This window comes from Heterodontus francisci, chromosome 5, assembly GCF_036365525.1.
Source record: "Heterodontus francisci isolate sHetFra1 chromosome 5, sHetFra1.hap1, whole genome shotgun sequence".
In the NCBI taxonomy this organism is placed as follows: domain Eukaryota; kingdom Metazoa; phylum Chordata; class Chondrichthyes; order Heterodontiformes; family Heterodontidae; genus Heterodontus; species Heterodontus francisci.
This window is the reverse complement of record NC_090375.1, coordinates 104465321-104478518: the sequence shown is the minus strand read 5'-3', so window position 1 is coordinate 104478518 and position 13198 is coordinate 104465321. Positions and strand designations below refer to the sequence as shown.

Here is a 13198-nt window from a genome sequence, read left to right as displayed (position 1 = left end):
TCCTCTCGCTTCAGCACGAATATTCATCGTAATCAATCCTGTCACTCATCATCCTTTCTTCACTGAACACTTGTATCCAGGAATAATTAGTATCCAGTCCTGCCCTTTGAGCCAGGTCCATGTTATCACACCATCATATTCCCACTTAGCAATCCGTGCCTGCAGCTCACCAACCTTATTTACTACGTTCTGTGCATTCATGTACATTCCCTGTAAACCTAATTTTGACCTGATTACCATTTCCTCTTGCTCTGACCCCACTTAATACATCACTATTTCTTACTCTAATGCTATCTGTCTCTCCCAATTCTTTGTGCGCCTTGTTTTTCCTCTCTAATGTTACATCCTGGTTCCCATTGCCGTTCCTTCACTGTCACTGGTTCAAAAATCTGGAACTTCCTTCCTAATAGCACTGTTGGTGTACCTATACCCCAAGGACTGCAGCAGTTCAAGGCAGCAGCTGACCACCTTCTGGTAGCGGTTATGGTTTGGAAGGTGCTGTCAAAGGAGCCTTGGTGAGTTGTTGCAGTGCATCTTGTAGATGGTACACACAGCTGTCACTGTGCTTCGGTGGTGGAGGGAGAGAACGATTGCGGATGGGGAGCCAATCAAGCGGGCTGCTTTGTCCTGGATGGTGTCGAGCTTCGTGAGTGTTGTTGCAGCTGCACCCATCCAGGCAAGTGGCGAGTATTCCTTCACACTCCTGACTTGTGCCTTATAGGTGGTGGACAGGCTTTGGGGAGTCAGGAGGCGGGTTACTCGTTGCAAATTTCCTCGCCTCTGACCTGATTTTGTAGCCACAGTATTTATGTGGCTGGTCCAGTTCAGTTTGTGGTCAATGGTAACCCACAGGATGTTGATAGTGAGTGATTCAGTGATCATAATGCCATTGAATGTCATGGGGAGATGGTTAGATTCTCTCTGGTTTGAGATAATTATTGCCTGGCACTTGTGTGACATGAATGTCACTTGCCACTTATCTGCCCAAGCCTGGATGTTGTCCAGGCCTTGCTGCATATGGACATGGACAGCTTCAGTATCTGAGTTGTCGCGAATGGTGCTGAACATTGTGCAATCATCAGTGAACGTCCCCAATTCTGACTTTATGATGGAGAGAAGGTCATCGATGAATCAGCTGAAGATGGTTGGGCCTAGGACACTATCCTGAGGAACTCCTGCAGTGATGTCCTGGGACTAAGATGATTGACCTCTAACAACCATCTTCCTTTGTGCTAAGTATGACTCCAACCAGCGGAGAGTTTTCCCCGATTCCCATTGACTCCAGTTTTGCTAGGGCTCTTTGATGCCATTCTTAGTCAAATGCTGCCTTGATGTGAAGGGCAGTCACTCTCACCTCATCTCTGGAGTTCAGCTTTTTTGTCCATGTTTGGACCAAGGCTGTAACGAGGTCAGGAGCTGAGCGGCCCTGGCAGAACCCAAATTGAGCGTCAGTGAGTAGGCTATTGCTGAGCAAGCGCCGCTTGATAGCACTGTCGACAATCCCTTCCACCACTTTGATGATCGACAGTAGTAACTGGCTGGGTTAGATTTATCCTGCTTTTTGTGAACAGTGATAGAGAGCTAAGAAGAGCAGAAATTATTTTTTTTTGGGGGGGGGGGGGGGGGAAGAATTTTCCTCTCTTAGGATGAAGAAAGCAGTCTGCAGCAGTGATTCAAGCCTGTCAAGAGAATTCACTTCTCCCAAAGTTAGTGCCAATCAGTAGTGTACATCAACTTGTAAACTGAAGGTAGACCCAAATGAATGGCTCAGTCTCAGACTATATGCAATCTTGGTATCCCATTTGAACCCTGAGCTCAGCCTCTAACCCAATATTCGCTCTATCATAAAAATTCCCTACTTCACCCTTGCAATATTTGCCACTGAAACCCTGATTTATGCTTTTTGCCAAATTGGAGCTTCATTACTCTTAATGGTATCTCAGACAACTTTCCTTCCTCCAAAAACGTTTGCTCATCCAAAGCACTGCAGTCCAATTTTATCCTGTGCCAATTTGTAATTTCTAGTCTTGTGTTTTAAATTTATTCATGATTTCAACTCTTCCCATCTCAAACCTCCTCCAGCAGTACAACTCCTTCTAAATCCTCATTTCCTAACTTTAGCCTATGTGCATTTCGCTCCCCCGCTCCCTTTTTACTTTGCCATTGGCTGCCATGTCTCCAGCCACCTGCCTAGGCCTCATCTTCAAGATTTCACTCCCTAAACTCTTCCAGCTCCCTCTGCTCCCTGAAACAGGGTTTTTGAACCAAAGTTATGGTCACCCCTTTTCATTTTTTTGGCTCTACATCAGTTTTCTTTTTACATCTATGAAATGTCTGGGGGTATTCTTCTACTTCAAAGATGCTATATAAGTGTATGTTTATGCAAGTTTTTGAATATTTTACTTTTAATGATACTACAGCCAATAAGATATAGGCAAACTTTACTGTGAAAATGTTAATATGGTCAAGTTATGTTTTTCATATAAAATAAACCAAATTAACTTATCTGTCCATCTTCCAGAGGATAGCAGAAATGCATGTGGAGCATTTGCAAGGTCATGCTATCTAATACACACAAAGAATCTTACTTTTAACTGTACCCTGGCCATGTCTTCAAATAAATAAATGGTGGACAGTAAGACTCCTGATCATAGTGAACGAGGGATCCACTCACTAACAAGACTGGTGATTGCTGAACCAACAGAATATCTTGTACTGACCAGAAATTTGTAACACTGCTATTTACTGAAAGATGAATGGGGGTTACCACTATCTAAATTGACGCGAGGGGTAAAAATGGTTCTTGGTAACCAAAGAAATCATATCTTCCAGCAAGTTAACAATCCACCTGCCCTGAATTTACATCAACAAGGCATGTTTTGATAAGCCAGGAAGAGGTACGATGGTTTTTGTACCAAGATGATTTTCGTACGAGAAATATATTGTGAAAAGCGCAACAATACTTCTCTTAGCAACTAATGAACGCCACTGTATACTCCACAGCTATATTCACAAAACACGTACATTTTATATCAGTTATGTAATTTGATGCTTACAGAGTGAATTAGCAGCATTAATACAGAAGTGCTCCAATTGGCTCATTAGTCGTGAGTCCATATGAGCAACACTGAACAGTGCGATTCCAGAGAAAACAAAGTGCTGCACTCTGCACATTAGTCACAAAACCAAAAAAAGACTCTAACGTAATTTTCACATGCAAAGGGGAAATTCACTCCAGACTACTTTACTAGGTCATCAGAAGTTCCCTAAATATGTGCTGCAATTTCTGATAAATCAGGAAATTAAGCAATATAGGGAGGCGAAGAATGCTGCTTCCTGCAAATCAATCCCTTTTGGAATATAACAAATAAAAAGACTGTCATCATGACAATTAAAAACAACCATGGTCCAACTAATCTAAACCACTGCTGAATCTGATGCAATTTTAATCTGCAGATCATTCAATTTAAAGCCATTTAATCCATATTCACATAACAAAGAACAAACAAGCTCCAAATTTACACCAGGAAGCACAACTAAGTGAAAACTAAATTTGGCACTACTATTCTGCAAATCAAACCCTGGTTACAATTTCTGAAAAAAATGCATCAACTTGGTTAAACATATTTCTGATGAAACAGTTAAAATTCAAAGAATATCTTAAATGTTTGTAGTTCAAGCTCTCAATATGCTCTGTGAATTAGATTCTCAACCGGAAGCAGATAATTACTTACTGCAACATAAGCACAATAATAGCAGAGGGCTGTGGCTTCCCTTCCAAGGGAAGGGAAATAGTTTTTTTCTGATGATATCGGAGGTAAATAGTTGCCCTGTACAGTTTAGTGTCAATGTAATTCCAAGATTAAAATACATTAAGCATTTGGCTAGATCCCAGAAGTATAGACAAAAGCCCAAAGTACAAAAGAATGCTGCATGATATTTCCAACTAAAACACCAAGAAGCCTCATTTTAGTCAGGTTTCAATGCCTTGATGTCAGAAAAATGACGACTATGATCCTAAACTGTACACAGTTTGACTGTCATGACCGTTATAGGTAAAATAGCACACAGTTTTCAAAAGAGGGAGTTTATGCAATACAAAAAGATGAAGACTACTAAGGAAATAAATCAAGAATAAAGCAATTCGTAAAAAGAGACTATTTCAAAAAGAAACCTCTACTTTGCGTTTTCTGTTAGTGATTTCTATATTTAGCATTCACTGCTGCAGTGGTGTCATAGTGCCAGTATAAAAGTCACTTTGGATGTATTTTATATGGACTTTCAGAAGGAATTCGATAAGGTTTCACACAAGAGACCGTTAGTTAAAATTAAAGCTCATGAAATTGAAGACATGGTTAGGAGATTGCTTCGGCAGTTGAGACAGAGAATGGGGATAATGGGTATTACTTGAATTGGAAGGAAGTGACCAGTGGTGTCCCACAAAAATCTGTGCCAGGGTCTCAACAATTCAAGGTATTTATTAATTACTTGGATAAAGCAACAGGGAGCCAAAAATCCAAGTTTGTCCATGACACAAAGATAGGTGGTGTATTAAGTAGTGTAGACGGAAGCATAAAACTTCAAGGAGATACTGATAGATTAAATAATTGGGGAAAACTGTGGCAAATGGATTTCAAAGCAGCCAAGTGTGAGGTCATCCATTTTGGACCAATAAAAGTTAGATTTGAGTATTTTGTGAATGGTGAAAAGCCAGGAACAGTGGTCCAAAAAGAGATTTAGGGGTCAACGTGCACATATTAAAATGTAGTAGTCAAATACAAAAAAAAAAAATCAGAAAGGCTAATGGAATGTTAGCCTTTTAAACCAGAGGGCTGGAATATAAAGGGGAAAAAGTTTTGCTACGTCTGTACAAATCCCTGGTTTAGACCAAATCTGGAGCATTATGGCACAGTACCTTATAAAGGATATATTGACCTTGGAAGGAGTGCAATGCAGATTTACCAGAATCTTACCAGGATTCCAAGGATTAGGTTATGAGGAGTGATTACATAAACCCGGCTTATATTTCCTGAAATATAGGTTGAGGGGTGATTATACAGATCAGCCATGATCTCACTGAATGGCAGAACTGGCTTGAGGGTTTGAATGGCCCTACTACTGTTCCCAAGTCCCTCGACTTTATGGTTTTCTGTTACTGATTTCTACATTCAGCACTTGGTACTGCAGTAATATCATAATGCCAGTACAAAAATTACATATCTGATTGTTTATTAATTCAAGTATCAGACTACACTAATTGCATTAAATAACATTCACTGACTTCCCTGATGAATTTAAAGCACAATAAAATAATTACTCATGCTCTATATGCTGTAAAATTTATTTAATATGGTTAACTGGTCAATTCATACAAGTGGTGTTGAGATAGATGATAATTTGTAATTTACCAAATGCCAATTTATTCATCACTTCAACTTTTTTTGGGCCCAGTTGCAAATTTTTGGTGCTCTGTGTGCCAAGGGAATGGAATACATATCCTACTTTGGCACTTAGCCAAAGTTCACTCTGTTTTGTCCCAACGGCACACCCTAAAACCCCAAATCACAGAAGGACACCCTACAGTGCTACTGGAAACACTTGCATTCCCTAGCCTATTCACCCTATGACTAGGAACTCAACTGACTGGAAACTAGATTGAGACTATCCAGATTCTTACAACTTGCATAAATCTTTTCAACTGTTTTCAAAAAAGCAAATATAACTGTTGTAAACAAAGCCAATAACCTGACAATGCAGACTTTGATCTACTTGCCAATGGGAATAAAACTGCCATCTGGTGGAAGTACCAGGTATAGCAAATATACAGTTTTAAAAAGCACTTCCATGCAAGATTTGCAATGAAAAACTTGAAAACCAAGACAATATAACAATCAGCTGCAATTGCATTTTTGTGACAAGTTTAATAAAATACATGCTTCCCAATTGGTTTCAAAAACATAATTAAGCTTCTGTAGAAACTGATGATTTCCTGAAACTAGAACTTCCATTGCAACTCCTTTAGTTTCCAAGTTTTTAAACATTGGTAAAGTTACAACATTTACAAAGTGAAGAGAAATGGAAAATATAAAAGAAAACATTTCATATTTGGATTAAAGCAAGTTAGATGCATTTTAGTGATTGATTCCAAATTTAAAAAAAAACTTGAGATTGAGACATAATGAAAATCTGTTGCTTGTATTGGCAAACTAGGTTATAACACTGTCCTTTAAGCTCCAAGGGATAAAAGTCTTTCTGAAGCTATATGGGTACTACAGGTCATAAACAGATCATACCTTAGTTCCCATTGGATTTGAGACCAGAGTAGAAAACTGTCCAAAATTTTTTGCTAATCTTAGAGGCCGCAGGAATAGTTAATAGGGTAAGGGATATTATCTTCTGAGGTTAGGATCGGGCTCGTGCTTAGTGGGACGTTTACCTTGCAATTAACCTATCCTAATTAAAAGAATCACAGATACAGCACAGAAGGAGGCCATTTGGCCAATCATGCCTATGCCAGCTCTATGAAAAAGAGCTATCCAAATAAGCCCATTCTCCTGCTCTTCCCTCATATTCCTGAGTAACACTACCTGCAGAGCAAAAAGACACTTAGAAAGTGTATGAGTACAAAATCATTGTGCAGACCTTGTTATTTAAAGTGTGCAGGCTATCTTTTCTGAGATAGTGCTTAAAATAAAGCTTAGCTTATACATATGCAAGAGAACCCTGTGCAAAGTAAACGGACTGATATACAATAGATCCAGGACAAAGTTAGTTATCAATCAACACGACTTTAAGTTGGTGTAACTGAGATTTGAAAACATTTTTTAAAAAATCAACAGTACTGAACACCACAGATAGAAAAGAAAAACAATTCTTACCTGTTCTATGTCAGCATTGCGAGGTAAGAAATAAACTATGTTTGGCGTAATCTTCTGGGAAAGTGTAAAAATTTCAAAGGTAACATAGTCAAGGCAAAATAGCAAAGCATAAAGCAGTTTGGAACAGAATAATCAAACAATGCAAACACAGCTTTGAGCTTAAAGCTAACTTAGAAACAGATCTGAAGCACCACTAAAGCCACATTGAAACAAAAAAACACTGGAAATTTACAGCATATGAACATACGAATTAGGAGAAGTAGGCCATTTGGCCCCTCTAGCCTGCTCCACGATTCAATAAGATCATGGCTGATCTGTTTGTGTCTCGAATTCCACACTCCCATCTACCCCCGATAAGCTTCGATTCCCTTGCCTAACAAGAATCTATCTACCTCTGCCTTAAAAATATTCAACGTCCCTGCCTCCACCATCTTCTGAGGCAGAGCGTTCCAAAGTGTCACAACCCTCAGAGAAAAGATTTCTCCTCATCTCTGTTCCTAATTTTAAAACAGTGCCCCCTAGTTCTGGGCTCACCCACAAGAGGAAGATACTTCATCAATATCTATAAAGGGAAAGATGGAGGTCTACAACCAAAATAACTTGTGTTTTTTTAAGATGTCTTTATAGATGCTTATGGATTTGACTTGCCAGAAGTTTGCTTTTGTTTCAAATTTTTAGCATTTCGAGTCTTTTGTTGTTAAAGGAATACTTCAATGAACGGCTGCAGATGGTGAATTTTGGATACTTGGAGTTGTTTCTGCCATTATCTTTCCACACCTCACTTGCCTTATTTTGTGATTAAATTGAGTTTTCACACTGGCCACTATAGGAAAAAGACATTCTCACACACAAGTTTTACAAAAATAGTGTTTGAAAATTAATTAACAAATAACTTCAGGTCTTCAACTATTAGTTGAAAATATGTCTTCTCCCACATGGCATGAAACATTAGTTGGCGACCTGCAAAATTAGTTATTCTAAGCATTCTTTTACTACATCCAAATAAATTCAGCTTAGAATACCTAAATTTCCATAACTTCTTTGTTCCACCTGTTGCAACTCTGCACCAGATTAATAAAGATGCTCGACGAGACAAATATAACATAGTTCTAAGATGTTTTTTGCACTTTTTCATTTGCACTATGAGCCAGTAGTGGTTTTTAAATCATCATTCTCACTGATGATGCAAGAGCTAAGATGAGCAAGTAGTGACATTATGCTTTCTGATTCTGCCTAGACATTTTGGTCATCAGCACAGCTTGAGGTTATCAACAGCACTCCAAATATGTTGATATTTCTATCACTGTATTTCCAGTGTTTCCTGCACTTCACATCCAAGGAATAGATTGGGGTGGAAAAAAAATCTAGGATCAAATGAAAGGTAGAAACAGTCAAGTCAGCATTTGACAACAATGACTTGTATTTATATAGGATCTTTAATGCAGTAAAACATCCTAAAGCATTTCACAGGAGCATTATAAAACAAAATTTGACACCGAGCCCCTTAAGATGATATTGGGGCATTTTAATGCTTGGTCAACGAGGTGGATTTTAATGAGCGTCTTAAAGAAAGAAAGAGAGGAAGGTCTAGGGAGGGAATTCAAGAGCTCAGGGCCCAGGCAACTGATAGCAATGACTGCCGATAGTGGAGCGATTAAAGGCCAGAATTGGATGAGCGCATGTATCTCAGAGAGTCGCAGGGCTGAAGGAGATTACAGAGAGAGGGAGAAGTGAGGCCATGGAGGAATTTAAAAAGATGAGAATTTTAAAATCAAGGTTTGCTTAACCAGGAGTCAGTGCAGGTCAGTGAGCACAGGGGTGATAGGTGAAAGGGACTTGGTGTGGGTTAGGACACAGACAGAAGAGGTTTGCATGATCTGAAGTTTATGGGAGGTAGAACGTGGGAGACCAGCCAGAAGTGCATTGGAATAGTTAACTGTAGAGGTAACAAAGACATGGATGAGGATTCAGCAGATGAACAAAAGCAGTGGTGGAGTCAGATGACATTCTGGAGATTGCAATAGGCAGTCTTAGTGATGGTGTGGATATGTGATCGGAAGTTCATCTCAGGGTCAAATATGACACCAAGGTTACAAATGGTCTGGTTCAGCCTTAGACAGTTGCCAGGGTGAGGAATGCAGTTGCTGGTTAAGGAGTGGAGTTTGTGACGGGGACCAAAGACAATGGTTTTGATCTTCCCAATATTTAAGTTGGAGGAAACTTCTGCTCATCCAATAGCAATCTGACAATCTGGAGACAGTGCAGGGTCCGAGAGAGGTGGAAGAGCTGGGTGCTGTTAATATTCCTGTGCAAATTGATGCAGTGTTTTTGCATGTCGCTGCTAAGGGGCAGCATGTAAATGAGAAATAGGAGGGGGCCTTACATAGATTCTTGGGGGACACCAGTGGTAAAAGCGTTGGAGCAGGAAGAGAAGCCATTGTAGGTGATTCTCTGGCTACGATTGTTTGGATAAGAATGGAACCAAGCGAGTGCAGTCTTACTTGACTGGACAACAGTGGAGAGACAATACAGAAATATGGTGTGGTCACTGTCAAAGGCTGCAGACAAGTTGACAAAGACGAGTGAGGGGTCCTCACTTTGCTTCTCCTCTTAAGGCATCAAGCCTACCTAGATGTGTGTGCCCTCCATTACCTTATTCTGCATGTGAGTCTTCACAATGCACTGCCAGCAAGCCACCCGACTCTGGGGACCCTCACAGCCAAACCCAATTCTATCTTTATGTAACACCTACCTCCAGCAAGAGCCTAATACAATGATAAGCTTCTGGAACACTGCCTGATTTATTGAGTGAATTTTAACCCTTAAAAATAAATGGTATGCACTGAGTGGGATGTTAAAAAATCTCAGAGGAACCCAACACGCCCATTAAGATTTAAACAGAGGTTGAAGAGAGTGGGCAACTAATTTGCTGCCAGAAGGCTGGTTGTTCATTTAAATATTTTAATGAGGCTGCATGCCTCTCATGTTTTCACTATTTTAGGTTTAACCCTGCCTGGTTGGGTTTCCCATGCCTCAGGAGGAGGACTGCTGCAGTGTTCCAGTGAACATCAACGCATGCTTGAGAAACATCATCTCATTTTCCGATTAGGCACACGACAGCCTGCCGGACTGAACATGGAGTTCAATAATTTCAGAGCATGACGGGCCCCCCATTTTACTTTTATTTTTAGTCCTTTTTTCTTTGTTTTTTTGTGTTTATTATATTTTATTTCATCTTAGTTTGTTCAGTTTGCTTACCCATTGTTTTTTTTCATGTTTGTACTTGTTCAATTTTCAGTCCGTTAACACCCTATCTGTACTAATGCTTTGTCTTTCAACACATCATTAACATATTGTTTGCCTTTGCTCCATGACCTTCTGGTCAGCTATTCTGTGACCTTGTCCTATCGACACCTTCTCCTTTGTTATCTCTTGCCCCACCCCCGCTTTACTTGCTTATAGCCTTTCACATTTCTAATATTTGCCAATTCTGAAGAAGGGTCACTGACCTGAAACGTTAACTCTGCCTCTCTCTCCACAGGATGTTGCCAGACCTGCTAAGTATTTCCAGCATTTCTTGTTTTTATTTCAGATTTCCAGCATCTGCAGTATTTTGCTTTTATCTCAGGAGGAGAGTGTCCGCCATGACTCAGAATCACACCTCTAAGTCCAAAGACTGTGGGTTCAAGTCCCACTCCAGGACACGAGCACAAAACTCAAGGCCAACACTCCATTGCAGTAGAGGGACATCCCGTTCTTCGGATGTGATGGTAAACCGAGGCCCTGTCTGCCCTCTCGGGTGACGTGAAAGATACCATGAAACTATTTCAAAGAGCAGGGGAGTTCGCTGCTGTCCTGGCCAATATTTATCCCCCAATCAACATCACTAAAATAAATTATCTGACCATTATCACACTGCTGTTTATGGGAGCTTCCCGTGTCCAAATTGGCAGCTGCGTTTCCTACATTACAACCGTGAATACACTTCAAAAAGTACTTAATTGGCTGTAAAGCAAGAAAGAAACATAGAAAACATCAAATATTTATGGTACAGGAGGAGGCATTTGGCCCATCATATCTGTGCCAGTCAGAAAACAGCCCTCCAGCCTAATCTAATTTTCCAGCTCTTGGTCCATAGCAAAGAACAAACAAAGAACAGTACAGCACAGGAACAGGCCAATCGGCCCCCCAAGCCTGCGCCGATCTTGATGCCTGCCTAAACTAAAACCTTCTGCACTTCCGGGGTCCGTATCCCTCTGTTCCCATCCTCCTCATGTATCTGTCAAGATGCCTCTTAAACGTCTCTATGGTACCTGCTTCCACCACCTCCCCCGGCAGCAAGTTCCAGGCACTCACCACCCTCTGTGTAAAGAACTTGCCTCGCACATCCCCTCTAAACTTTGCCCCTCGCACCTTAAACCTATGTCCCCTAGTAACTGACTCTTCCACCCTGGGAAAAAACTTATGACTATCCACTCTGTCCATGCCGCATATAACTTTGTAAACCTCTATCATGTCGCCCCTCCACCTCCATCGTTCCAGTGAAAACAATCCGAGTTTATCCAACCTCTCCTCATAGCGAATGCCCTCCTGATCAGGCAACATCCTGGTAAACCTCTTCTGTACCCTCTCCAAAGCCTCCACGTCCTTCCTGTAGTGTGGCGACCAGAACTGCACGCAATATTCTAAGTGTGGCCTAACTAAAGTTCTGCACAGCTGCAGCATGACTTGCCTATTTTTATACTCTATGCCCCGACCGATGAAGGCAAGCATGCCGTATGCCTTCTTGACTACCTTATCCACCTGCGTTGCCACTTTCAGTGACCTGTGGACCTATACGCCCAGATCTCTCTGCCTGTCAATACTCTGAAGGGTTCTGCCTTTTACTGATTGCCTCCCACCTGCATTATACCTTCCAAAATGCATTACCTCACATTTGTCCAGATTAAACTCCATCTGCCATTTCTCCGCCCAAGTCTCCAACTGATCTATATCCTGCTGTATCCTCTGACAATCCTCATCACTGTCCGCAACTCCACCAACCTTTGTGTCGTCCACAAACTTACTAATCAGACCATCTACATTTTCCTCCAAATCATTTATATATACTACAAACAGCAAAGGTCCCAGAACTGATCCCTGCGGAACACCACTAGTCACATCCCTCCATTCAGAAAAGCACCCTTCCACTGCTACCCTCTGTCTTCTACGACCGAGCCAGTTCTGTATCCATCTTGCCAGCTCACCTCTGATCCCATGTGACTTCACCTTTTGTATCAGTCTGCCATGAGGGACCTTGTCAAAGGCTTTACTAAAGTCCATATAGATAACATCCACTGCCCTTCCTTCATCAATCATCTTCATCACTTCCTCAAAAGCTCAATCAAATTAGTGAGACACGACCTCCCCTTCACAAAACCATGCCGCCTCTCGCTAATAAGTCCATTTGTTCCCAAATGGGAGGAAATCCTGTCCCGAAGAATCCTCTCTAATAATTTCCCTACCACTGACGTAAGGCTCACCGGCCTATAATTTCCTGGATTATCCTTGCTACCCTTCTTAAACAAAGGAACAACATTGGTTATTCTCCAGTTCTTTGGGACCTCACCTGTAGCCAATGAGGATGCAAAGATTTCTGTCAAGGCCCCAGCAATTTCTTCCCTTGCCTCCCTCAGTATTCTGGGGTAGATCCCATCAAGCCCTGGGGACTTATCTACCTTAATGCTTTGCAAGACACCCAACACCTCCTCCTTTTTGATAATGAGATGACTGAGACTATCTACACTCCCGTCCCTAGGCTCATCATCCACCAAGTCCTTCTCCTTGGTGAATACTGATGCAAACCCTGTAGGTTATGGCACTTGAAGTGCATATCCAAGTAATTTATAAAAGCGGTGAGGGTTTCTGCCTCTGCCACTCTTTCAGGCAGTGAGTTCCAGACTCCTACCACCCCCCGGGTGAAAAGAATTCTCAACTCCCCTCTAATCCTTCTACTAATTACTTTAAATCTATGCCCCCTGGTTATTGACCTTTCTGCGAAGGGAAACAGGTCCCTCCTATCCACTCTATCTCGGCCCCTCAATTTTATACACCTCAATTAAATATCCCCTCAGCCTTCTTGGTTCCTGAGAAAACAAAACCAGTCTATCCAATCTTTCCTCAAAGCTAAAATTCTCTATTTCCTGGCAACATCCTTGTAAATCTCCTCTATAGCCTCTCTAGTGCGCTCACATCCTTCCAGCAATGCGGTAACCAGAATTGTACGCAGTACTCTAAATATGGCCTAACTAGTGTTTTATACAATTCTAGCAGAACATCCC

The 13198-nt window shown here is 41.2% G+C and overlaps 1 protein-coding gene across 6 annotated transcripts in view; it reads right to left on the bottom strand.

The window, feature by feature from the left end:
• The window catches only part of tgs1 (trimethylguanosine synthase 1), a 79280-nt gene that overhangs the window by 20457 nt on the left and 45625 nt on the right, over window positions 1-13198 (bottom strand). For 2 of the 6 annotated variants that reach the window (XM_068031849.1, XM_068031848.1), the window contains exon 12: window positions 6879-6957. The exons of 1 other annotated variant lie outside the window; for it this stretch is intronic. In XM_068031849.1, the coding sequence (XP_067887950.1) occupies window positions 6879-6957 (79 nt within the window). 3 more of the 6 variants (XR_010975056.1, XM_068031850.1, XM_068031852.1) reach the window with 3 other exon arrangements.